Here is a 25,019-nt window from a genome sequence, read left to right on the forward strand (position 1 = left end):
CCAGAAACCAAAGGAATGGATTTAATTTCTTGAGCTAAAAACTGCCCAAATGCTAGTATATGGTCCTTTAGAAGTCTCTCTACGCATTAGAAAGGATGCTGGTTGGGATTAAAGGCCAGTCTGTACCCAAGGAAACAAAACAGGCCCCAACTGCATTGTTCTAACAACTCGAGTGCAGCCACCAACACAGAAGTCTTCTCCTCACCGAAATCAAAGTTTCCAAAACACTCTCCGGGGATCACTGGGCAACCATGGAGAAAGGACAGCTACTGACCTGATTGGTCCATTTTTCTCCCTGGCTTTCCTCAGTCTGAGGGGTGGCAGAGGTCCTCCGTGCACCGTAAAAAATTCTACTTCTGGAAGGGGAGGCTCTGAAAACATGTTGAAAAGAAGAAAAGGGATATGATCAGAAGAAGTAAAACGCAGGACAACAGTAGTCCTCGTGAGGGCTACTAAAAGAGAAGTTTTCATTTCAGAAGCCAGGAGCATGGCCTGTACATGCCACAACATGGATAAACATGCTAGGTGAAATACACCAGGCACAAAAGGACAGATTCTGTATCCTTCTACTTAGATGAAAAACCTAACACAGGCAAATTCACAGAGACAGAAGAGGTTGCTGGGGTTGGAGGGGGCAATGGGAATGGGAGCGTATTGCTTAACAGTCACAGAGGTTCTACCTGGGGTGATGAAAAAAATTGAAATACACAGTGGTGATGGCTGCATAACATGGCAAGTAACCATGTGCTTCAAGATGGTTAAAATGGCACGTGCTATGTTATGTGTTTTGCCACAATAAAAAGAAATGATGAGTATGCCATAGCACAGGCAGAGGATGGATGTGGTGGGCATTACAGTTTGCTTGGTGGGTTGATTCCCACTTGGTAGGGAAGACACACCACATCAGACTTCTTTTTTTTTTTTTTTTTTTTTTTTTTTTTTTTGAGACGGAGTTTCACTCTCGTTACCCAGGCTGGAGTGCAATGGCCCGATCTCAGCTCACCACAACCTCCGCCTCCTGGGTTCAGGCAGTTCTCCTGCCTCAGCCTCCTGAGTAGCTGGGATTACAGGCACATGCCACCATGCCCAGCTAATTTTTTGTATTTTTAGTAGAGACGGGGTTTCACCATGTTGACCAGGATGGTCTCGATCTCTCGACCTCGTGATCCACCCACCTCGGCCTCCCAAAGTGCTGGGATTACAGGCTTGAGCCACCACGCCCGGACCACATCAGACTTCTATATCCTTTCTAATCACAGAGCTCTCTGTCCTTATTTCCCATGCCCAGCAATAAGATTTCCCAAATAGGTTTTCCATCAGGAGGAAAATATACTGACTGGCTGACTCCAGTGCTCTCGCACCTCACTGGTGGTTCCATTCATGGTGTAAACGTGCTACCATTCTGCCTTGTGGGGAACATGCTAAGCTAGACACACTGGGCACTAACCATTCACACTAGGTGTGTTCTCTATATGCCTCAACTTACTTCAGCTCAACAGGGCTACCAAGTGGATGGTGTTTATAAAAGCAATTGTTTGCTCCTTCTCTAGGGGTTTCTACCTTAGCCCATGCAAGGTAGGAACTTTTTCCCTCTCCAAAGTATGAGGAAAAGAGCTTCTACCTGGCCCTTTCTCTCTGTGATTTGTGAAACAGCTAGTTCCCACCTGGCTCATCCTTTTTATTTCTTTTTCTTTTTCTTTTTTTTTTTTTTTTGTGGGATGGGGGTTACCTGGATGCAGGACAGGTGATTTCCCACCTCCTAGTCCCACTGTCCCTCTCTAAGCAAACCTGACTCAAAGTAAGCCTGAAGCCTGGTCCACATTTGCCCTATAGCTGGGGTTCCCAATTCCCAGATGGTGGACCGGAACCAGGCCACACAGCAGGAGGTGAGCAGTGGATGGGTGGGCATCCCCGCCTGAGCTCCACCTCCATCAGATCAGCAGCAGCATTAGATTCTCATAAGAGCACGAATCTTACTGTGAACTGCGCGTGGGAAGGACCTAGGTTGCACACTCCTTATGAGAATCTAACGCGTGATGATCTGAGGTAGAACAGATTTTATCCTGAAACCATCCCCCAACCCACCCTGGCCCATGGAAAAATAGTCTCTAGAGAAACCAGTCCCTGGTGCCAATAAGGTTGGATACCACTACTCTATAGCTTCACCTTCCCCGTAGGTGGGGCAAAAAGTGTAGGTATGGGAGGAAGTTCCAGAAGCTTCATTTTGTCTGGGCGTGGTGGATCATGCCTGTAATCCCAGCACTTTGGGAGGCCAAGGCAGGCAGACCTGAAGCCAGGAGTTTGAGATCAGCCTGGCCAACATGGTGAAACCCTGTCTCTAGTAAAAATGCAAAAATTAGCTAGGTGTGGTGGCCTGCGCCTGAAGTCCCAGCTACTTGGGAAGCTGAGGCAGGAGAATCACTTGGACCCAGGAGGCAGAGGTTGCACTGAGCTGGGATCACACCACTGCACTCCAGCCTGGGTGACAGAGACTCTGTCTCAAAAAAAAAAAAAAAAAAAAGAAGCCTCAGACCCAAACCAGTTTTACCAGCAATAAAACTGTTTACTTTGATCCCTCTCTTACTCTTGTATATCTTCTTCAATTTCCCCAGAGGTAGAACAAGTACAGCTTTTACCTTAGAAAAACTCATTTTATGGATAAGGAAATCGATACATGAAGAGATTGTTACTTGTCCAAGGACACAAGTAGTACAGCCAGCATTTGAACTCATGCTCTGCTACACACCTCTCTCATTCACCTTGGGGTATCTTGAACATTTGGTTCTACCAATTGATCCAGCAAATTTTCATCACCTTTTCGTGAACTAATAAACTCTACTTTAAAAACACTGGCCAGGGGCAGTGGCTCACACCTGTAATCCCAACAGGGAGGCAGAGGCAGGCATATCACTTGAGGTCAGGAGTTCAAGCCTAGCCTGGCCAACGTGGTGAAACTCCGTCTCTACTAAAAAATATAAAAATTATCCAGGTGCGGTGGCACACACCTGTAATCCCAGCTACTCAGGAGTCTGAGGCAGGAGAATCGCTTGAAGCTGGGAGGAGGAAGCTGCAGTGAGCCAAGATCGTGCCACTGTACTCCAGCCTGGGTGAAAAAGTGAAACTCCGTCTCAAAAAACAAAAATAAAAACACTGAATCCCCAAAGATTTTATAAACACATCAACTCCAAGAAAATGATCCATTTGCCACAATTACTGCAGAGTTTGAGGTCTACCCAATGTGCTTCATATCAGAGAAGCTAGACCGTAGTTAAACTGTAGTTAATCCCCATGATGTCCTACGTGGGTAGGAACACGAGACCGGCATTGCTATCCTGGTTTTACCACTTACACTTCCAGCAGCCTCATCTGTTAAATAGGGGTAAAAATAATCTCCACCTCATAGGTCTGTTGAGGGAATTAGTAAGTCAATTAATAATGATTAACCATCATAGTTAATGAATCAACACAAGTAAAGATAATAAAACAGTGCCTGGAACACAGCAACCCTCAGCACCTGTTGGCATCTGTCTAATATCACTTGAGCTACTAGCTGCCAATTCTATGCTAGGAACTTTGCCTCTGCTCTTTCGTCAAATCCTCACAGCAGCTCTGCGTGACAATCATCTCTATCTTATCAGTGAGGAAGGAAATCAAGGCTCTGGCCAGTTGAGTCACACCACTAGAAGACGGCTGGCCGAGCCAAGCGTAACACTCAGGGTAATTGGACTCCAAAGTCTCCTTTGCTTGCCGGGCTCTGACAATATTTGTGTTCACTTTGCCTGAGATTAAACCATGACCTAGAAGTAGAAACCTGGAATTACAAATCCCTGAGGAATGAGAGACCTCTGTGCCATCCCCAGCCTGAGACGGTAAAGAACAGAGCTTGCGGGTCCTGGGAGTGTCAAACACCAGGGATCTCTCAATTAGCGATGTTCAAAGGGAAGGAATGAGTCAAAAAGAAAGGACCCCAGGGGGAGGCCATAGGGACAGGTTTAGCTCTTTCCCAGCTTGAGCACACAGGAAATGTAATTCAGGGGACTGTGACATGTAATACAGAAAGAGGGTTCCCTACAGGACAGGGAGCAGCAGCAGAAGCCAGGCAAAAGGCAGTGTCCCTAAGTCAGGGCTGGAAAGCATTCTGCAGAATGTGCTTGCAAGAAAATAAACCTGGAAGAGACCAAGGAAAGTTGCAACCCTGTAATTGCAAAACTCTCAAAGATGAGATACCCTGTGCCTGAGATTCTCCGAGTCCGTATATGCTGTCTTTTCATATGTTACATGTGTTATATGTATGTGTTATATGTATGTGCTCAGCATCCCTTTTTCTGCGGAGAGCAGCCCTTCCCCTTCCCATATGGTTCTCATGGGGCCAGCATTCCCAGGACTCCAAATCCCCACTGGCCCAGGGCCCAGTGATCATGGGATTGCCATTCCCCAGTCAGAAGATGGGTCAAAAAGAGCGATCTGTTTAACTTTAGGAGATTGGAGGCTTGGGTTTTTTTTACTGTTTATTTGTGTTTTTTGTTTTTTTTTTTTTTGAGATGGAGTCTTGCTTGTCGGCCAGGCTGCAGTGCAGTGGCACCATCTTGGCTCACTGCAACCTCCGCCTCCTGGGTTCAAGCGATTCTCCTGCCTTAACCTCCTGAGTAGCTGGGACTACAGGCATGAGCCTCCATGCCCAGCTAATTTTTGTATTTTTAGAAGAGACGGGGTTTCACCATGTTGCCCAGGCTGGTCTCAGACTCCTACCTCAGGTGATCTGCCTGCATCAGCCTCCCAAAGTGCTGGGATTACAGGCATGAGCCACCCTGCCCAGCCTAGGAGATTGGAGGGTTTTATTCTTCTTTTTAGATTGTAGCTGTAAGTATCAGGTAGGCCAACAGTACAATGTCCATCCTCCCAGGTCTGCCTGGAAAAGTTTGGCAGAAAGAGGGACTCATGGCTGGATGCGCAACAGGGCTGTGGTGACACCACGTGCGGCTGGAGCTTGCCATGCTCCAAGCGAGATCCCTCCCTGGCCTTCCCAGTTCTGCTGTCCCACAAATTCCACATGCTTAAGCTGGTTGGAGTTGGGTTTCTGTTACTGGCAACCAACAGAGCCCTGGCTATAGAATGCATCCAGTGCCCTGGTATTCTGTGGAAGGGCAGAGCCCTCAGCTGTGTACTGGTGGGAACTCTGGTGCTAGGCCGAGCGGACAGGATAGGGAAACAGTCCTTATGCATTTGTGTGAGAAGAACTGCTGTGAATTCCAGGCCCATCCTAAACCCCCTGGGTGGTGGAGACAGGGAGGACAGCAGGAAGAACTGCCTTAAGGACTTCCTTCAGACTCTGGACTAAACCATTTCGGCTTCAAAGTCTATCACTGCATCAGCTCAGTGGGACAAGGGAGGAAGGGCATGATGGAGGGAAAGAGAAAGAGATTTTAAAAATATGTGTAAATGCGGCCGGGCGCGGTGGCTCAAGCCTGTAATCCCAGCACTTTGGGAGGCCGAGGCGGGTGGATCACGAGGTCGAGAGATCGAGACCATCCTGGTCAACATGGTGAAACCCCATCTCTACTAAAAATACAAAAAATTAGCTGGGCATGGTGGCACGTGCCTGTAATCCCAGCTACTCAGGAGGCTGAGGCAGGAGAATTGCCTGAACCCAGGAGGCGGAGGTTGCGGTGAGCCGAGATGGTGCCATTGCACTCCAGCCTGGGTAACAAGAGCGAAACTCCGTCTCAAAAAAAAAAAAAAAAAAGAAAAAGAAAAATATGTGTAAATGCCTCCCCACCACCCACCACCCTAGCCCCAAATCTTGCCACTGTGAAATGAAGTACTCTGAGGCCAAAATAGATTCTCAAGACTGTATTTACCAGATTAGAAAATAGCTTTGGCGTCAAAACCATCAATCTCAAGTTATAATAAATAAAAACTTAGACGTGCCTGGACCTCGATGGTTTTTAAAGCTCTACCCATATAGATTATTCATATATCTGCTTTCAACAAACACCCACTAGCTACCTCTGCCCCAGGCTCTGTGCTAGGCTGGGGGAGACAAGCATGGAAGACATGGTTTCTGTTTTCCAGGAGCTTGGAGTCTGACAGTGGAGATGGTTTTGTAAAGGTAGTGCTCAGAGCTGTAATGGAGTTATACACAGGGTGCTGTGGGATGTGAGGAGGAACACCTGACTGAAGGCAGGGAGGTGAGCCTACCAAACACAGAAATAGACATCTGCAGAGGCATGAGGGGGTGGTGGGGAGGGATGGAACGGCATGGAGTTCCTGGCTGAAAAGCTGAGGTCTGGCAGAGTAGAAGTAGGTGGTCAAGTTAGAGGGGTAGGTGTGGGTCAGATCTGAGAGATGTGAGGTTCCAGAGGTAATGAGAAGCTGTTTAAAGATTTTTAACAGGCTGGGTGCTGTAGCTCATGCCTATAATCCCAGCACTCTGGGAGGTTGAGGCAGGCAGATCATTTGAGGCCAGGAGCTTGGGGAACATGGCAAAACCTTGCCTCTACAAAAAATTTTTTAAATTACCCAGGCACAGTGGTGCACACATGTGATCCCAGCTGATCGGGAGGCTGAGGTGGGAGGACTGCTGGAGCCTAGGAGGTGGAGGTTGCAATGAGCCAAGATCACACCACTGCACTCCAGCCTAGGCAGCGGCTAGACCTTGTGTCAAAAAAAAAAAAAAAAAAAAAAAAAGATTTTTAGCAGAGCTGCACTTCAAAAATAGGATTTAGAGAGCTGATTGAAGGATGAAGAGAAAAAAAGCAAAAACGCAGGTTGCCTAATAATTTAGGTCAGAAGTGCTTGAGGTCTGCTGCAAGTGAGGACACTGAGAATAAAGAAGAGGGGACAAATGGAAGGCTTGCTCAGGGGAGAGACGGCAGGAATCTGGCAACTGAGTCCGTGGTGATGTCATTTACCAAGTCTGGGGGAAGACTAGAAGCAGCCTGCCTCTAGATGTGCTCAGGTGGAAGTGCGTGAGGAATCCTCCAGCAGGCAGTCAGAAACATAGGTCTGGGCCAGGCGCGGTGGCTCCAGCCTGTAATCCCAGCACTTTGGGAGGCCGAGGCGGGTGGATCACGAGGTCGAGAGATCAAGACCATCCTGGTCAACATGGTGAAACCCCGTCTCTACTAAAAATACAAAAAATTAGCTGGGCGTGGTGGCGCGTGCCTGTAATCCCAGCTACTCAGGAGGCTGAGGCAGGAGAATTGCCTGAACCCGGGAGGCGGAGGTTGCGGTGAGCCGAGATCACGCCATTGCACTTCAGCCTGGGTAACAAGAGCGAAACTCCGTCTCAAAAAAAAAAAAAGAAACATAGGTCTGAAGCCCAGGACCAAACCCTGTGGTGGAAAGGCAGAGGCAGCTCACCTGGAGGAGTGAACGTGGCCACCAGGGAGATGGTAACCAAGTATCTGAGGAGATATGGGGGCCAAGGGCGGACCACCGAGAAACCCAGGCTTTAAGACCAGGTGGAAGAGTAAGAGAACTTTGCGGCCTTTATGAAACAGTGTTAAGTCTGGAATTTGTCCCAGAGTCTCTTAGACACTGCAATACGGATCACATTTTTCCTAAACCTGTGGGATTGCCAGGTGCACCAGGTCACCTGGAAGAGCCTCTGCTTACAGTCTAAACCTCACATCACTCGTTTGTTGAAATAATAGTCTATGCTATTTTCAAAAGCAGTCCAGAGAGAGATTCCTGAAGATGCACCTGAGAAGACAACAGCTGGATTCCAGTTGGCAGGGCCGAGGGCGGGGGGGGGGGGCGGAGGGGGAGGAAAAGCCCCCCCATCACACCACCACCCCCCCCCGCCACATCCCCCCACCACCACATCCCCCCCCCCCGCCACCCCTCCCCACAACTACTCCTTCCCCTTTGAGAACTAACTGCCCTCAGGCCCTTTGCTATCACTGAAATGCCCTTTCACTTGTGATGTTTTGTTATCACAGGAAAATTAACCTTTTTTTTTTTTTTTAAATCATATATTTCCTCTTTTCAGCCCAGGTAGAGATTAACTGGTTACTCTTTTCTGTGTAAGAATCCCCCCCACCCCAGGCTCTTTTAAGTTACTCCTCTTTGTCCTTCTCCAAGAGTAATAATTGTAGTTCCTCTCATCTCTTGGCTAACATTTTTTTTAACCCCCCAGGAGCAGCAGAACAAAGTGCTCGCTGAGCTCAGAAGAGGCAGCTGCAGACTGAGCAGGAAAGCCGCCTCCTACCTCATCCACGTGACGTCGCTCTTTCCCAATCTAGAGTCACAGCTTTCAAGGCACCACGGTCATATGGTAGATTCAATCAACATGTGACTTTGAGACTGTTTTCAGCTTTGTTTGCCTAAGGCCTCCCGCCTTCTATTTTATTTTATTATCTCTTCTGAGATGGAGTTTCACTCCTATCACCCAGGCTGGAATGCAATGGCACGATCTTGGCTCACTGCAACCTCCTTTCTGGGTTCAGGTGATTCTCCTGCCTCAGCCTCCCAAGTGGCTGGTATTACAGGCTTCCACCACCACACCCAGCTAATTTTTGTATTTTCAGTAGAGACGGGGTTTCACCATGTTGGTCAGGCTGGTCTCGAACTCCTGACCTCAGGTGATTCCACCTGCCTGGACTCCAAAAGTGCGGGGATTACAGGCATGAGCCACCTTGCCTGGCCCCTGCCTTATATTTTAAACAGTCTACCTTTTCTCTCTAATGTACAAGCCTAAACCTCATCAGGCTGGTTCTCGGCACATTTCGAGGTTGAATAAGCTTGACTTTCAGCTGAGTTTTCCAAGGTGCTCTTCCTTGTCTACCCAGCTCAGATCCTGGGCAAACCTGTTCTCCTTTCTGTCAGCCTCATTATTGTTTTAAACTGAAGTAGATCCAAGGCAAGAAATGGGTGCTGCCAGTGCTGGAAAGTATAGTTCTTTCACCCTGGGTGTGTGAGATGGGAGAGGAACCAGAAGGGAGACCTTCATTCCCATTCTCAGATGTCAGCAATATCCATCCTCTGCTAGAAGCAAATGACAAAGGAAATTCCCACATGGGGGGAAATGTGGGGAAAAGTAATGAAGGAGAACTTGGCTTTGCAAATAATAAAATATTAAATGTATCATAAAATTACAACAATTGAAATAGTAAAGTACATGCACAGGACAGACAAAGCAATGAAAAAAAGCTAGACAGTCTAGAAAGAGACCCAAATAAATGTACCACGTGGCATGGATGGTCAGCATTTCAAAGGTGAAAAGAAACTGGCTTATAGCTGGGGAGAAAAATTATCATGTAAATGTAGCCTCATATCAGACATCAAAATAAATTCCAAATGAACCTAAGTTTTTATTTATTTTTTTTAATTTTATTTGTAAAAAAGTGGTCTTGCTGCATCACCCAGGCTGAAGTGCACTGGCATGATCACAGTTCCCTTGAACTCCTGGACTCAAGCGGTCCTCTCTCCTCAGCCTCCCGGAGCGCTGCAAGTATAGGAATGAGCAACTGCACCCAGCCTGAACCTAAATTTTAAGTGCAAAAAAGCAGGCCAGGTGCAGTGGCTCCCACCTGTAATCCTAGCTCTTTGGGAAGCCTAGGGAAAACGACTGCTTGGGCCCAGGGGTTTGAGACCAGCCTGGGCAACATAGTAAGACCTCATCTTTACAGAAAGTAGAAAATTAGCAGGGCGTGGTGACGTGCACCTGTAGTCTCATCTACCTGGGAGGCTGAGGCAGGAAGACTGCTTGAGTCCAGCAGTTCAAGGATGCAGTAAGCTATGATTGTGCCACGGCACTCCAGCCTGGTTGACAGAGTGAGACCTCCATGTCTAAAAAAAAAAAATTTTAATAAAAATAAAGAGGACAAATAAATGCAAAAAGAAAAACTATTAAGAAGGATAAGAAAATATTAGAGAATAAGAATTGATCTGATTTCAGAGTGAGAAAGGCTTTTCTTGTCATGACCAGAGGCAGAAACTATATCAATAGAATTGATTACATAAAAATTTAAAATGTCTAAATGTCAAAAAAATATTGACATTTTATTGAACAAAGGCTGGGCACAGTGGCTCATGCCTATAATCCCAACACTTTGGGAGGCCAGGGTGGACAGATCACCTGTGGTCAGGAGTTTGAGACTAGCCTGGCCAACATGGTGAAACCCCATCTGTACTAAAAATACAAAAATTAACCAGGTGTGGTGGCACACACCTGTAGTCCCAGCTACTTGGGAGGCTGAGGCAGGAGAACAGCTTGAACCCGGGAGGCAGAGGTTGCAATGAGCAAAGATCGTCCACTGCACTCCAGCCTAGGTGACAGAGCGAAACTCTGTCTCAAAAAAAAATTGAAGAGAAAATAAAAGAGTAAACAGCCTTGGAGTAGAAATTTGTAATATTTATCAAAAGACTAATATCATTAATGAAGGTAAACCGTAAAATCAACCAAAGAAAGAGGGTAGTGTAAGTACAAATGTGTTAAAATTTCTCTATATAAAACCTATCAAAATGAATAAAAAGAACCAAAAACAGAAAAAAATTTATCTGCACCAAAATTAAGCAATATCTCCAACTTTGTTCTATAAACTTCAAGTAAACACAAACAACTGAATTAAAACACAACCCCACTGCCCCAAAACCTGGTACAATGCTACTTTTCTGAAATTTCTATAATAAGAAGTGGGTAGAAAAATAAAGACACCATGATGGTTCTTTTCTAATCCGTAGGCACCTCTCCAGACATATCATCCCAGCCGAGGCATGATAAATCAAAATTGAAGGCAACAGAAAAAATAGTAGCTTCCACCACAAGTCATCAGCTAGATAGATCTTCTCTATCGGTAAAGTTATGAGACTTGACCTTCCAAGGAAAAGAAACCAATTTCTTTTCAGCTGTACATCCTCAGTAGGCAGCACAGGTCTTTGTACATAACTAATCGAAAAATATTTGCTGGTGGCTGCTCAAGAATTTTTTTTTTTTTTTTTTTTTTTTTTTTTGAGACAGAGTTTTGCTCTATTGCCCAGGGTGGCACAATCTCTGCTCACTGCAACCCTGCCTCCCAGGTTCAAGAGATTCTTCTGCCTCATCCTCCCAGGTAGGTGGGATTATAGGCACCCACCACCACACCCAGTTAATTTTTGCATTTTTAGTAGGAGGGGTTTCACCATGTTGGCCAGGCTGGTCTTAAACTCCTGATCTCAAGTGATCCACCCACCTCAGCTTCCAAAAGTGCTGGGATGGGATTACAGGCATGAACCACCATGCCCGGCCAAGCTATGTCCTTTTTAACAAATACAAGTAAATAAATATTTGCTAAATTAAATTGTTATATCTCAGTGTGCCCCTCCCTGACTCCCAACACACACAGAAACCCTGGTTTTCAGGCTTCTTTTCTAAGAAAACCTTGTCATGCATGTTTCATAAAAGCTAAAGTTGGTAGGGATTCAGAAGCTAGTAGCAAGAGGGACTGGGGAAGACACCCATCTTCACACAGCCATTTACTTGGGGGCTGGGAGTTTGTTTTGAAGCTAGAAAGCAGTTGGGAGCTTTCTGGGAATGAGAGAAATAGGTGGATTGTGGAAGCATGGAAGGGCAAATGTGCTTCCCCTAGCATGACCTAATGTTAGGGCTTCAGATATCCAAAGAGCCTGTGTCCACGGAAGACTTGGAAAGGAAACCGCTGCCATGAAGCCTAGTCCCTCCTGCGGTGCAGCTTCAGCCCCCTGGGAGCCAGGGGGACCCCCAGGGATAAGTGTAGTACCCTGGAACCAGCCAGAGGGGATGGGTTTCTCACTGAGGATACAGGGGTATGGCATCCTTGGATGGTCTGTGGGTAACCAACCATGAAAGAATAGCCTCAGTAAAAGAAATCAAGAGACTTGGTCCAGCTCAATCTTCCCTGAGAATATCCCGTAGTGGAGGGCGGTGTCAGAGGCAGGGGCAGGGAGGAAAGTCCTGGCTGGAGCTCCCTGATGAAGTGACAATGTGATAAATGCCTGGGACACACCTGTGTTTTCCATTGTATTTATTTATTTATTTATTTATTTATTTATTTTTGAGACGGAGTTTCGCTCTTGTCACCCAGGCTGGAGTGCAATGGCGCAATCTCGGCTCACCGCAGCCTCCGCCTCCTGGGTTCAAGCAATTCTCCTGCCTCAGCCTCCTAAGTAGCTGGGATTACAGGCAAGCGCCACCACGCCCAGCTAGTTTTTTTTGTATTTTTAGTAGAGACGGGGTTTCACTATGTTGACCAGGATGGTCTCGATCTCTCGACCTCGTGATCCACCCGCCTCGGCCTCCCAAAATGCTGGGATTACAGGCTTGAGCCACCATGCCTGGCCTTCCATTGTATTTCTAACCCTCTGAAAAAGTACCTTCCTTTTTCTTGTTATGAATACAATTGAGAGATGGGAAGTTTCTCAAAGCATTTGCCAGCCTTAGTACTGAAGACATGGGAAGAAATCATTTCCTTTTCATCTTTTCTTCCCTTTGCTCCTCCAGCATGCTTGGTTCCATAATAAACATTCCACCTCAAAGATCACCATGTTGTCTAAGACAAGTGGTCTGGTTTATCTCCACATTTATGTAGTATTGGCTTTCTCGCACTCTCTCTCTCTCTTTCTACCCCTCATCCTCCTCTCTCTTCCCTCTCTGGTTTTCTCTATCTCTCTACAAGAAAATGTTGCCTACAAGCTTTTGGACTTAGCAAGAAAATAACATATTCACCTGGACGGTGGCTCACGCCTGTAATCCCAGCCTTTGAGAGGCTAAGGCAGGCAGATCACTTGAGGTCAGGAGTTCAAGACTGACCAGCCTGGACAACATGGCAAAACCTCATCTCTACTAAAAAATATATGTTTTTAAAATTAGACCTGGTAGTGTGTGCCTGTAATCTCAGCTACTTGGGAGGCTGAGGCATGAGAATCGCTTGAACCTGGGAGGTGGAGGTTGCAGTGAGCAAAGGTCATGCCACTGTACTCCAGCCTGGGCAACAGAGCAAGACTCTGTCAAAAAAAAAAAAAAAAAAAAGGAAGAAACGGAAAGGAAAAGAAGCCAGTGCAGTGGCTCATGCCTGTAATCCCAGCACCTTGGGAGGCTAAGGCAGGCAGATCACTTAAGGCCAGGAGTTCACGATCAGCCTGGCCAACATGGTGAAACCCCATCTCTACTAAAAATACAAAATTAGTCAAGGCATGATGGCTCATGCCTGTAATCCCAGCACTTTGGGAGGTTGAGGGGGATGATCACCTAAGATCAGGAGTCAGTCTGGCCAACGTAACAAAACCTCGCTTCTATTAAAAATACAAAAAGTAACTGGGTGTGGTGGTATGCACCTGTAGTCCCAGCTACTTGGGAGGCTGGGGCAGGATAATTGCTTGAACTCAGGAGGCAGAGGTTGCAGTGAGCCGAGATCACACCATTGCACTCCAGCCTGGGTGACAGAATGAAACTCAGTCTCAAAAAAGAAAAAACATACAAAATTAGCTGGGCGTGGTGGCACACACCTGTAATTCCAGCTACTTGGGAAGCTGAGGCATGAGAATCACTTGAACTCAGGAGGTGGAGGTTGCAGTGAGCCAAGATTACACCACTGCACTCCAGCCAGGGAACAGAGTGAAATTCTGTCAAAAAAAGAAGGAAGGAAGGGAGGGAGGGAGGGAGGGAGGGAGGGAGGGAAGGGAAGAAGGGAGGGAGGGAGGAAGGGAGGGAGGAAGGGAGGAAGGGAGGAAAGGAAGGAGGGAAGGAGGGAGGGAGGAAGGGAGGAAGGGAGGGAGGGAGGAAGGAAGGGAGGGAGGAAGGGAGGGAGGGAGGAAGGGAGGGAGGGAGGAAGGAAGGGAAGGAGGAAGGAAGGGAGGGAGGGAGGAAGGAAGGGAGGGACGAAGGGAGGAAGGGAGGGAGGGAGGAAGGAAGGGAGGGAGGGAGGAAGGGAGCGAGGGAGGAAGGGAGGAAGGGAGGAAGGGAGGGAAGGAGGGAGGAAGGGAGGGAGGGAGGGAGGAAGGGAGAGAGGAAGGGAGGGAGGGAGGAAGGGAGCGAGGGAGGAAGGGAGGAAGGGAGGAAGGGAGGAAGGGAGGAAGGGAGGGAGGGAGGGAGGGAGGAAGGGACGGAGGGACGGAGGGACGGAGGGACGGAGGGACGGAGGGACGGAGGGATGGAGGGAGGGAGGGAGGGAGGAAGGAAGGGAGGAAGGGAGGGAGGAAGGGAGGGAGGGAGGGAGGAAGGGACGGAGGGAGGGAGGAAGGGCAAATAGCACACCCGATATGCGGATGCTCTTCTGACACTTTGGTGCCTGCATCAAGAATGAAAGTTTGTTCCTCACCCTGTCCTAAAGGGGATATGTGCAGAGGGGCTGTCCTTAAGAATTCAGTTCAAGGCACCCTCTGCAGCCCATCAGCCAAGAGTGAGAAATACCATGAGGACACAGCCCCATCTCACCTACCCCCTGCCAGCCCCTGCTTCTTGCATTCACCCAAACACTTGCCCCTGTCCCTCAACCTTCCTAGAACCTTCACCGTCCTCTGAGGTCAGTGATGTATTTAAAGCACTTGTTTTCATCCTGTTCCCATCAGTAAGATTTAATGTAAGATACTCAGAAGGGAAATTCCACTCTCTTTCCTTCTGGGAAATGAGTGGCTACATTGTCCAGACCCAAATCCTTAGCCTAACATTTCTGCCAAAATCCAAAAGTTCATGATTTCACTGAAATAAGGCCACACACATCTTAGGCAACCACGAGTACCTCTTCACATCAACACGTGAGCTTCCCTTTTTCCCCTCCTTTTATAAAAGAAAGGGATTGGTTTTTTTTTGTTTGTTTGTTTTTGTTTTTTTTAACTCTTTCACAAGATCTAAGCAACTTGATTTTTGTGTGTATGCTTTTTTAACATTACAAATCCTTTAAAGTGGGTAGAGTTGGAAAATATTTATCTCAATGAACATTAAACAGCTCAACAGTGTCCCCTGCTGGCCATGAGCACAGAGAGCGGGAACCTGAGCCACTAAGGTTCTGTTCTAGCCTGAAAAACAAGATAGGAATAAGTGTCTCAAAATGAAACCCCCTACCGTCTACTCAAAAAAATATGCAGTGGTCATTCAAACCAGAAAAGCACAGCATCCGAATATGATAAAGACCACAGAGTAGGAAATGGAGACAAAATCATTATGCATTTTAATAAATAACCATGGAAAGAAATCCCCAAACTGATTTGTCTCTCCAGCCCAAAATGTGGAGAATTCTTTTCGGTTGCAAGTATTCATCAACTAACCAGACATCTCCTCAACATCAATACTGCCCGCAGACTGTTGTTTTAAAATTTGGGGCTGTTAGGTTTCCTATCGGTACCATTCTTACCCATTAAGGATTTAATGTAAAACATACAAACAAAAATCACTGTCTTCAAGAAGCTCCTGTTTTAGTAGGAGAGAAAGAAAATGAACAAAAGAGCAAAAAGTTTTTAGAAAACAAGCTCTAGGCTGGGCACAACGACTCATGCCTATAATCTCAGCACTTTGGGAGGCCAAGGAGGGAGGATCACTTGAGTCCAGAAGTTCAAGACCAGCCTGGGCAACATAGGGAGACCCTCATCTCTATTTAAAAAAAAAGAATCTTTTTTAATTAGCCAGACATGGTGGTGTGCACCTGTAGTCCCAGCTACTCAGGAGGCTGAGGCAGGAGGATTGCTATAGGCCAGGGGTTCAAGGCTGCAGTGACTTTGATTGCACCACTGCACTCCAGCACCTGGGTAGTAGAATAAGACTCTGTCTCTAAAAAATAATAATTAATAATTTTTTTAAAAAGCTCTATGAAGAAATTCAAGCTGGGATACAGAGTAATAGCATGAAAATGTGATGGCATTTGAGCAGGCACCTGAACAATTATGGAGAAGCCATATATTGACAGTGTCCCAGGAAGTGTGAACTGCCGATGGAAAAGTCTGGATCTTGAAAAGCCTTTGACCCAGTTAAGGAACTGCAAGAAGGCCAGGGAGACAGCTGGTGCTTAATAGGAAAGGAGGAGGGCAGGGAGAGATGAATTCAAAGTAGGCAGGGGCCTCCATGGTGAGGAACTTGGATTCCATTCTAACTTTAGTGGAAACTCGCTGGAGAGTTTTGAGCTGGTGCTGACGTGTTCTCAAACGCATTTTTAAAAGATCGCTCTGAATGCTGAGTGATCTTTTTAAAGTTTTGGTGAAGACAAAGACTGGAGTCCAGGGTGGGAGGTATCATAGGCAAGAGGAAACCAGTTTGAAAACTACAGCAGGAGTCCAAGTAAGAGGTTGCTGTCTTGGATTAGGGCAATTGTGGAAAAGGCGCAGGTGGGGAGAAGTGGTTGAATTCAGGATATATTTCAGACAGCAAGCCAGCCAACAGGGCTTGTTGACAGATTAGAAATTTGGGAATGGGACAGAACCAGTTAGGACTCATTTTTGGCCTGAACAATTGGGTGAACAGGAATGCCAATAACAGACAGAGACAGAGAAGCCTGGTGGAAAATAGATTTGGGGGTGAGGGCAGAGGTGAGAACCCATAAGTTCTGCTTGATTTGCCTGTTAGATGTTCAATAGGACGTGTGTAGAAGATGGGTGGATATAGGAGTCTGGTGCTCAAAGGAGAGGCTGAGACTGGAAATTTATTTTTGGAAATCCTCTGCATATAGGTAATATTTATAGCCATGAGACTGATTGAGATCACCTAAGGAGAAGGGGTAGATAAGGAAGAAAAGGAGACTAAAGAAGGATCATAAAAGTAGATGGAGCTAGCAAAGAAGACTGAGAGAGGACAGCAAGGCAGAAGGAATTAAAACCAAGGGAGAGGGGTTTTCAAGAGGAAGGGAGTGTCCATGCTATCAAGGAAATCAGGTAAGAACAAAACTGGGCCAGGCACAGTGGCTCACGCCTGTAACCTCAACACTTTGAGAGGCCAAGATGGGCAGATCACGAGGTCAAGAGATCGAGACCATCCTGGCCAACAGGTTGAAACCCGATCTCTAAGAAAAATACAAAAATTAGCTGGGTGTGGTGGCACACGCCTGTGGTCCCAGCTACTCAGGAGGCTGAGGCAGGAGAATCACTTGAACCCAGGAGGCAGAGGTTGCAGTGAGCCAGGATTACACCACTGCACTCCAGCCTGGCAACAGAGCAAGACTCCACATCAAAAAAAAAAAAAAAAAAAAAAAAAAGGTCCATTGGATTTGGCAAGATGAGGATCAAACAAACAGCCTTTCAGTAACGCAATGAAGATTTATGCTTCATAAGTGGGATGAGTGAAAGCGGGAACAGAAGGTAAGCATGTGGAGCCTACAGAACAGCCATTTCTTTCAAGGAGTTTTCATGAACTCCTTGTTTCATATTCGCTCAGAACATGTGTGAAGCGGGGGTCACAGATGTGAAGACGGGGAGAAAAGGAGTGGAAAGTGAATTTATTGGGAACCTATAGTGGGACTGCAATCACTGTTCCCTGATAGGAATCTATACCTTTTTTTTTTTTTTTTTTTTTTTTTGAGACAGAGTTTTGCTCTTGTTGCCTAGCCTGGTGTGCAATGGCATGATCTCAGCTCATTGCAACCTCCACCTTCCAGGTTCAAGTGATTCTCCTGCCTCAGCCTCCTGAGTAGCTGGGATTACAGGCACCCACCACCATGCCTAGCTAATTTTTATATTTTTAGTAGAGACAGGTTTCACCATGTTGTCCAGGCTGGTCTTGAACTCCCTGTCTCAGGTGATCCGCCCACCTCAGCCTCCCAGAAGTGCTGGGATTATAGTTGTGAGCCACTGAGCCTGGCTAGTAATCTACTCTTAAAGCACTTGCAACAGAATGCCAACTATATATTACTGAGAAAGAAACAGCCACAAGCATCTTTTGTTTAAGTATGAAGTATTTTAAATTCTTTAAACATCCAGAAGGTATATAACCAACACTATGGACACACCCACATTTCTTCAATGCTAACATTTTATTTCAGTTATCTTTTTTCCCCCTGTAGACTTCCCCCACAGTTATGAGCTATCTTTTTAAGAATAAAACATAACAAGCTGGGTGCAGTGGTGCACGCCTGTAATCCCAGGACTTTAGGAGGCTGAGGTGGGTGGATTGCTTTAGTCTAGGGGTTCAAGACCAGCCTGGACAACATAGTGAAACCTTATCTCTACAAAAAATACATCTCCTCAACACCAATAGCTCTTATTTTAAAAGTTTGGGTTGTTACGCTATCTATCAGTACCATTCTTACTCATCTCTACAAAAAACATTAGCCAGACGTGGTGGCCTGCTCACCTATAATCCCAGCTACTCAGGAGGCTGAGGTGGGAGGATCACTTGAGCTCAGGTCAAGCGCCTCTGCACTCTAGCCTGGGCGATAGAGCAAGACCCTACCTCAAAAAAAGAAAAAGGAATAAAATGTAGCAGTCACAGCTATAAGCGCCTTAAGGCACCTCTCCAATTCAGTGTCCTTCCTCCTCTCCCTGTTAAAAGTTTACTAAGTTTACTACATAATGATAAAAAGCAACAATGTTCCTCTTTATCCGGGCCTATAAACAGGTCTGTAGTAACTTCGTTAATCCAAACGCTGCTGTTCAAGATTTACCTGTTATCTGGGTTGTCAGGGAGACAACCACAGGAAGTTCCGAAGACAAAGCCCGGAGACTGATATTGTAGTTGGTCCCTGGATGCAGTTCCAAGCACACTTCAGGATCTTGGCTGCTGGTGCTGATATTAAAGGTCATTTCCCAAACAAATTCCTTCTGATACCATCTCTGGCCCCAAATGTGGAACTGAAACATAAAAAAAGCTCACTAGGTGAATGCTTGGCCTGAAAAAGTTTAGATGCCTTGAAACTTCCCCTTTTTCTTTCTTTCTTTTTTATTTATTTATTTATTTTGAGACTGGGGCCTCTGTCACCCACACTGGAATACAGTGGCATAATCTCAGCTCACTGTAGCCTCAACCTCCCAGGCTCAAGTGATCCTCCCTCCTCAGCCTCCCAAGTAGCTGGAACCACAGATGTATGCCAACACATCCAGCTAATTTTTGTATTTTTTGTAGAGATGGGGTTTCACTATGTTGCCCAGGCTGGAATCAAACTCCTGAGCTCAAGTGATCTGTGAGCCCACCATGGATCTCAAAGTGCTGGGATTACAGGCGTGAGCCACCATGCCCGGCCCCTTCCCTTTTCCATGAGCTTTCTTCCTCTCTCTCTCTTTGGACTCTTAATGTTTCTTCAAAAAGTAAAATGCAGCAGTAAGCAAAAATTAGAGTTGCAATACTATAAATATGGTACTTACAATACTATTAGCATAATAAATCTATTTTTAAATTAAAAAAACACAAAAGCCTGAGGTCCCAATACTGGCGACTTTCTCCTTGTTATCACACATACAGTGAACATGCCCAACAAGAAAGTCTGTTGGCAAAACAGCAGGAGCAGGGACAAGAATATTTTCCTAGAAAGAATATTAGGAATCCAAACTAAGCAGGAACTGAATTAGAATACTCGTAGTTGGTCCGGTAGAACCTGAGAAGGATTTTTCTTCTCTGCCTGCCTCCTTCCGGAGACTCTACCCTTTCCTTTACCACCCTGACATTTTGGCCAAGAGACGCTCTTCTTCTTACTTAATTTCTTCTAGTAGAAGTTCATCCTTCATCCCACAGTCTTTCCTTTTTTTTTTTTTTTCTTTTTTGAGACAGAGTCTCACTCTGTTGTCCAGGCTGGAGTGTAATGGCATGATCTCGGCTCACTGCAACCTCTGCCTCCAGAGTTCAAGCAGTCTCCTGCCCCAGCCTCCCAAGTAGCTGGGACTACAGGTGTGTGCCACCACACCCAACTAATATTTGTATTTTTAGTAGAGACAAGGTTTCACCATGTTGGTCAGGCTGGTTTCAAACTCCTGACCTCAAGTGATCTGCCTGCCTCAGCCTCCCAAAGTGCTGGGATTACAGACCTGAGCCAATGTACCTAGCTAGTCCTTCCCTTTCTTACTCACAACCACATTGAGCTTCAAAAGTTCCCGTTGGCTCTCCAGGCAACACATCCAGACCCTGGCCAGAAACACTGATAAGGACGCAGACACGCATGTATAATAAGCCACTGGACTCCTTCCATGTACACTGTCTAAGCATCAACAGCACCAAGATATGAGCACAAAGAAATTCTCGGCCAGGCGTGGTGGCTCATGCCAGAAATTCCAACACTCTGGGAAGCTGAGGCAGGAAAATTGCTTGAGGCCAGGGGTTTGAGACCAGCCTCGGAAATAAAATGAGACCTTGTCTCTACAAAAAAATTAAAAATTAGCCAGGCATGGTAGTGCACACCTGTAGTCCCAGCTACTCATGAGACTGTGGCAGGAGAATTACTTGAACCCAGGAGTTCAAAGGTACAGTGAATAATGATTATGCCACTGCACTCCAGTGTGAGTGACAATGTGAGACCTTGTCTCTAAAAAATGAGAACACATGGACACAAAGACAGGAACTCCAGGGCCTACTTGAAGGTGAAGGGTGGGAGGAGAGAGAGGATCAGAAAAAAAAAAAACAAAACAAAAACAAAAACAAACAAACCTATTGGGCACTATGCTTATTACCTGGGTGACAAAATAATCTGTACATCAAACCCCCGTGAAACCTTAGGCCAGGCACGGTGGCTCCCATACAATGTACCTATATAACAAACCTGCACATGGGCCCTGAACCTAAAATAAAAGTTATATAATAAAAATAAATTTCAAATGTTAAAAACGAAAAAGAAAAGAAATTCTCATGGCTGTCTCATCTCTCCCCATGGTTTCTCTCTCTCTCTCTCTCTCTCTCTCTTTTTCTTTTTCTTTTTTTTTTTTTTTTTTGAGATAGAATCTCATTCTGTCTCCCAGGCTGGGGTTCAGTGGCACAATCTTGGCCCACTGCAACCTCCTCTCATGGGTTCAAGTGATTCTCCTGCCTCAGCCTCCCGAGTAGCTGAGATTACAGGCTTGCACCACCATGCTTGGCTAATTTTTATATTTTTAGTAGAGATGGAGTTTCACCATGTTGGTCAGGATGGTCTTGAACTCCTGGCCTGAAGTGATCCACCCGCCTTGGCCTCCCATAGTGCTGGGATTACAGGCGTGAGCCACTGCACCTGGCCAAAAGTTTCTGTCTTTAACTATGCAGTAGAAGTGGCCATCTTCTTGCTTCTTGATGCAAATGCCACAGAAAATCATCTATTGATAATGATAGTTACAGAAGTAGATGTTTAGGTTTGCAGATATTTTTAAGCCTCTCACACAAGACAACCATCTATAAATATAGTAACTTTCAGTCACTTACTAAATACATCTCCTCCATGTCAACTGCCTTGATGATATTCCATCTCAAGCAAGTTTCATTAAATCCTGAAATGTTACTGATGGTCTGTTTTACTGCAGTGGAAAAGAAATGAGAAATCAATTTACACTCTATAGAAAAAAATACAACCTTTTAATTGAGCCATTTTTAAAATTAACACAAGGATAAGTGTTAGCATAAGATGAGTTCAACAGTATTTTAATTTAGGAAATAGTGGTAGCAGTCTCAAAGAAATGCCACTTTTATGTTTAGGTAAACTCAGTCTTGATGAAAGATTTCAGATCCAAAGATACCTAATCGGAGGACCCCTCTTAAGAATTATTTGAGTGGGCCGGGCACAGTGGCTCATGCCTGTAATCCCAGCACTTTGGGAGGCCGAGGCAGGCAGATCACTTGAGGCCAGGAGTTCAAGACCAGCCTGGCCAACATAGTAAAACCCCATCTCTACTAAAAATACAATTAGCTGGGGATGGTGGTGTGCACCTGTAGTCCGAGCTACTTGGGAGGCTGAAGCAGGAGAATCGCTTGAAACTGGGAGACGGAGGTTGCAGTGAGCTGCAATCGTGCCACTGCACTCCAGCCTGAGTGACAGAGTGACACTGTGTCTTAAAAAAAGAAAGAAAGAAAGAAAGAAGGAAAGAAAAAATTATTTGAGTCTATTCACTGCAAAATTCCTTGGCTGCGCCACCTGCGCCTCCCTCCCTGCGTGCCTCACTCACCGGGGCTGCCGCGGTGCGCCGGTGCCGGGCCCTGCCTCGCCGGCCATGGGGGAAGGGGGCGCCGTGGGGTGCTGGTGGCGGCCGCAGCAGCAGCAGCAGCAGCAGCAGCAGAGGCAGCTGCAGCGGTGGTGGCCGGGCCGCGGAGGCAGCGGCGAGGGCGCGGGGCGCGCCGCCATGGGCCTGGCGGGGCTGCAGGAGAATGCATTTATCGGGCAGTCAAAGATCTATTCCTGCATGAGCCCGAACAAATGCTCTGGAATGCGTTTCCCCCTTCAGGAAGAGAACTCAGTTACACATCACGAAGTCAAATGCCAGGGGAAACCATTAGCCGGAATCCACAGGAAACGAGAAGAGAAAAGAAATGCTGGGAACGCAAAACGGAGCGCCATGAAGTCCGAGGAACAGAAGATCAAAGATGCCAGGAGAGGTCCCCTGGCACCTTTTCCAAACCGAAAATCTGAAGCAGCAGAACCTCCAAAAACTCCACCCTCGTCTTGTGATTCTGCCAATGCAGCCGCCGCCAAGCAAGCCCTGAAAAAGCCCATCAAGGGCAAACAGGCCCCCCGAAAAAAAGCTTAAGGAAAAACGCAACAGAATCGCAAACTTAGGGATTTCTACCCTGTCCGAAGGAACTCCAGGAAGGGCAAAGCTGAACTGCAGTCTGAAGAAAGGAAAAGAATAGATGAATTGATTGACAGTGGGAAGGAAGAAGGAATGAAGATTGACCTCATCGATGGCAAAGGCAGGGCTGTGATTGTCACCAAGCAGTTCTCCCCGGGGTGACTTTGTGGTGGAATATCATGGGGACCTCATTGAGATCACCAACGCCAAGAAGCGGGAGGCTCTGTACGCACAGGACCCTTCCACGGGCTGCGACGTGTACTATGTTCAGTATCTGAGCAAAACCTACTGCGTGGATGCAACTAGAGAGACAAATCGCCTAGGAAGACTGATCAATCACAGCAAATGTGGGAACTGCCAAACCAAACTGCACGACACCGACGCTGTACCTCACCTCATTCTCATCGCCTCCCGAGACATCGCGGCTGGGGAGGAGCTCCTGTATGACTATGGGGACCGCAGCAAGGCTTCCATTGAAGCCCACCCGTGGCTGAAGCATTAACTGGCCAGCCCTGTGCCCTCCTGCCCCACCGTCCCTTCTTCAAAGGACAAAGTGCCCTCAAAGGGAATTGATTTTTTTTTTTTTTAACACACTTAATCTTTTTTTTTTTTTTTTTTTTTTTGAGATGGAGTTTCACTCGTTACCCAGGCTGGAGTGCAGTAGCGCGATCTCGGCTCACCGCAACCTCCGCCTCCTGGGTTCAGGCAATTCTCCTGCCTCAGCCTCCTGAGTAGCTGGGATTACAGGCACGCGCCACCATGCCCAGCTAATTTTCTGTATTTTTAGTAGAGACGGGGTTTCACCATTTTGACCAGGATGGTCTCGATCTCTCGACCTCGTGATCCACCCGCCTCAGCCTCCCAAAGTGCTGGGATTACAGGCTTGAGCCACCGTGCCCGGCTTACACACTTAATCTTAGCAGATTACTTGAGATGTTTTTAAAAAGTATATTAAGATGCCTTTTCACTGTAGTATTTAAATATCTGTTACAGGTTTCCGAAGTGGACTTGAACAGATGGCCTTATATTACCAAAACTTTTATATTCTAGTTGTTTTTGTACTTTTTTTGCATACAAGTCGAATGTTTGTGCTTCCCGTGCTTGCAGTCCAAGACTCAGCACAGGTTTTAGAGGAAAGAGTCAAACATGAACTAGGAAACCAGGCGAGTCTCCTTTCTCCAGTGGAAGAGCCGGGACCTTCCCCTGCATCCCGACTGCCAGGGACAGGGTGCGAGGAAGACGCTGCCTCCCAATGGCCTGGACGGCATGTTTCCAAGCTCTTATTCTCCTAACGTCTCGACAGGCGCGCTCATTGAAGTCTATGAATATATATATATATATATATATATATATATATATATATATATATATATATTTAGACGGAGTTTCACTCTTGTTACCCAGGCTGGAGGGCAATGGCGCGATCTCGGCAACCTCCGCAGCCTCCTGAGTAGCTGGGATTACAGGCATGCGCCACCATGCCCAGCCACTTTTTTGTATTTTTAGTAGAGACGGGGTTTCACCATGTTGACCAGGATGGTCTCGATCTCTTGACCTCGTGATCCACCCACCTCGGCCTCCCAAACTGCTGGGATTACAGGTGTGAGCCACCCCGCCTGGCCATGAATATTTTTTAAAAGGTTTCGCAGTAAGCTAGTCTTCCCCTCTGCTTTCTTGAAAGCTTCCTGAGCCCCAGGCCCTGAGCACAGGCCAGGCATAGATTTCCTCTTCCATAAGCTGCCGCTTTTCTGGGCCCCTTGAAGCATCAGGGCACGAAATCAAACTAGATGTAGGCAGGGAGAGTGTTGCTTACCTGCCCTGTCGGGGCAGGGTTTCCTGAAACTGGGTTAGTTTTTTATAGAAATGTGAACACTGAATTTATTTTTTAAAAATAATAAAAAATTTTTTAAAAATCAAAAAGAAAAAAGATTTTTAAAAAACCACAGAAAACAACTTAAATGTATATAGGTCTTGAAGTCAGTGAAGTGGCTGCTTTTTTTTTTTTTTTTGCTTTTTGTAGAAGAGATTGAGAATGGTACTCTAATCAAAAATAAAGTTTTGTAGTGGGACCAGAAATTACTTACCTAACATCCACCCCCATTTCCCTGCATCCTACTGGGGTTGAAAGTTCCAGACCTGCTGTCGAAGCCTTGTGTTTGACAGGCACCTGGCGTCCCTCCTGTAATGTCGCAGCCGTGAGCTGAGGTGTGAGCCTAGGAGCCCAGGACCCCTGACCCCAGCCACTGCTGCCAGCTTCAGAACGGCACCCAGGTGTGAAGGGGAGCGCATAGGGCCCGGCAGCCCTCAGGAATCAAGGATAGGGCTAAGGTTTTCACCTTGGCTGTGAGGGTAGGGAGAATAAGTGGCTGCCTCCTCCCTCCCTTCACAGAACTGATTCTCACTGTTCC

General features: G+C 46.5%; 1 protein-coding gene and 1 pseudogene across 6 annotated transcripts in view; one reads left to right on the forward strand and one right to left on the reverse strand.

Annotated features, from left to right (window-relative positions):
• SUSD1 (sushi domain containing 1) overlaps window positions 1-25,019 on the reverse strand; it is a 150,959-nt gene that overhangs the window by 25,925 nt on the left and 100,015 nt on the right. For 5 of the 6 annotated variants that reach the window (XM_039475228.2, XM_074395177.1, XM_074395175.1 and 2 more), the window contains 3 exons: window positions 21,254-21,345; window positions 18,540-18,726; window positions 275-371 (listed from right to left, as the gene is read on the reverse strand). In XM_039475228.2, the coding sequence (XP_039331162.2) occupies window positions 275-371; window positions 18,540-18,726; window positions 21,254-21,345 (376 nt within the window). The remainder of the gene's footprint in view (window positions 1-274; window positions 372-18,539; window positions 18,727-21,253; window positions 21,346-25,019) is intronic. The other variant, XM_074395176.1, reaches the window with a different exon arrangement.
• LOC120366406 (N-lysine methyltransferase KMT5A pseudogene) lies at window positions 22,116-23,205 on the forward strand (annotated as a pseudogene).

The sequence above is a fragment of the Saimiri boliviensis genome, chromosome 2 (genome assembly GCF_048565385.1).
Source record: "Saimiri boliviensis isolate mSaiBol1 chromosome 2, mSaiBol1.pri, whole genome shotgun sequence".
Classification (NCBI taxonomy): domain Eukaryota; kingdom Metazoa; phylum Chordata; class Mammalia; order Primates; family Cebidae; genus Saimiri; species Saimiri boliviensis.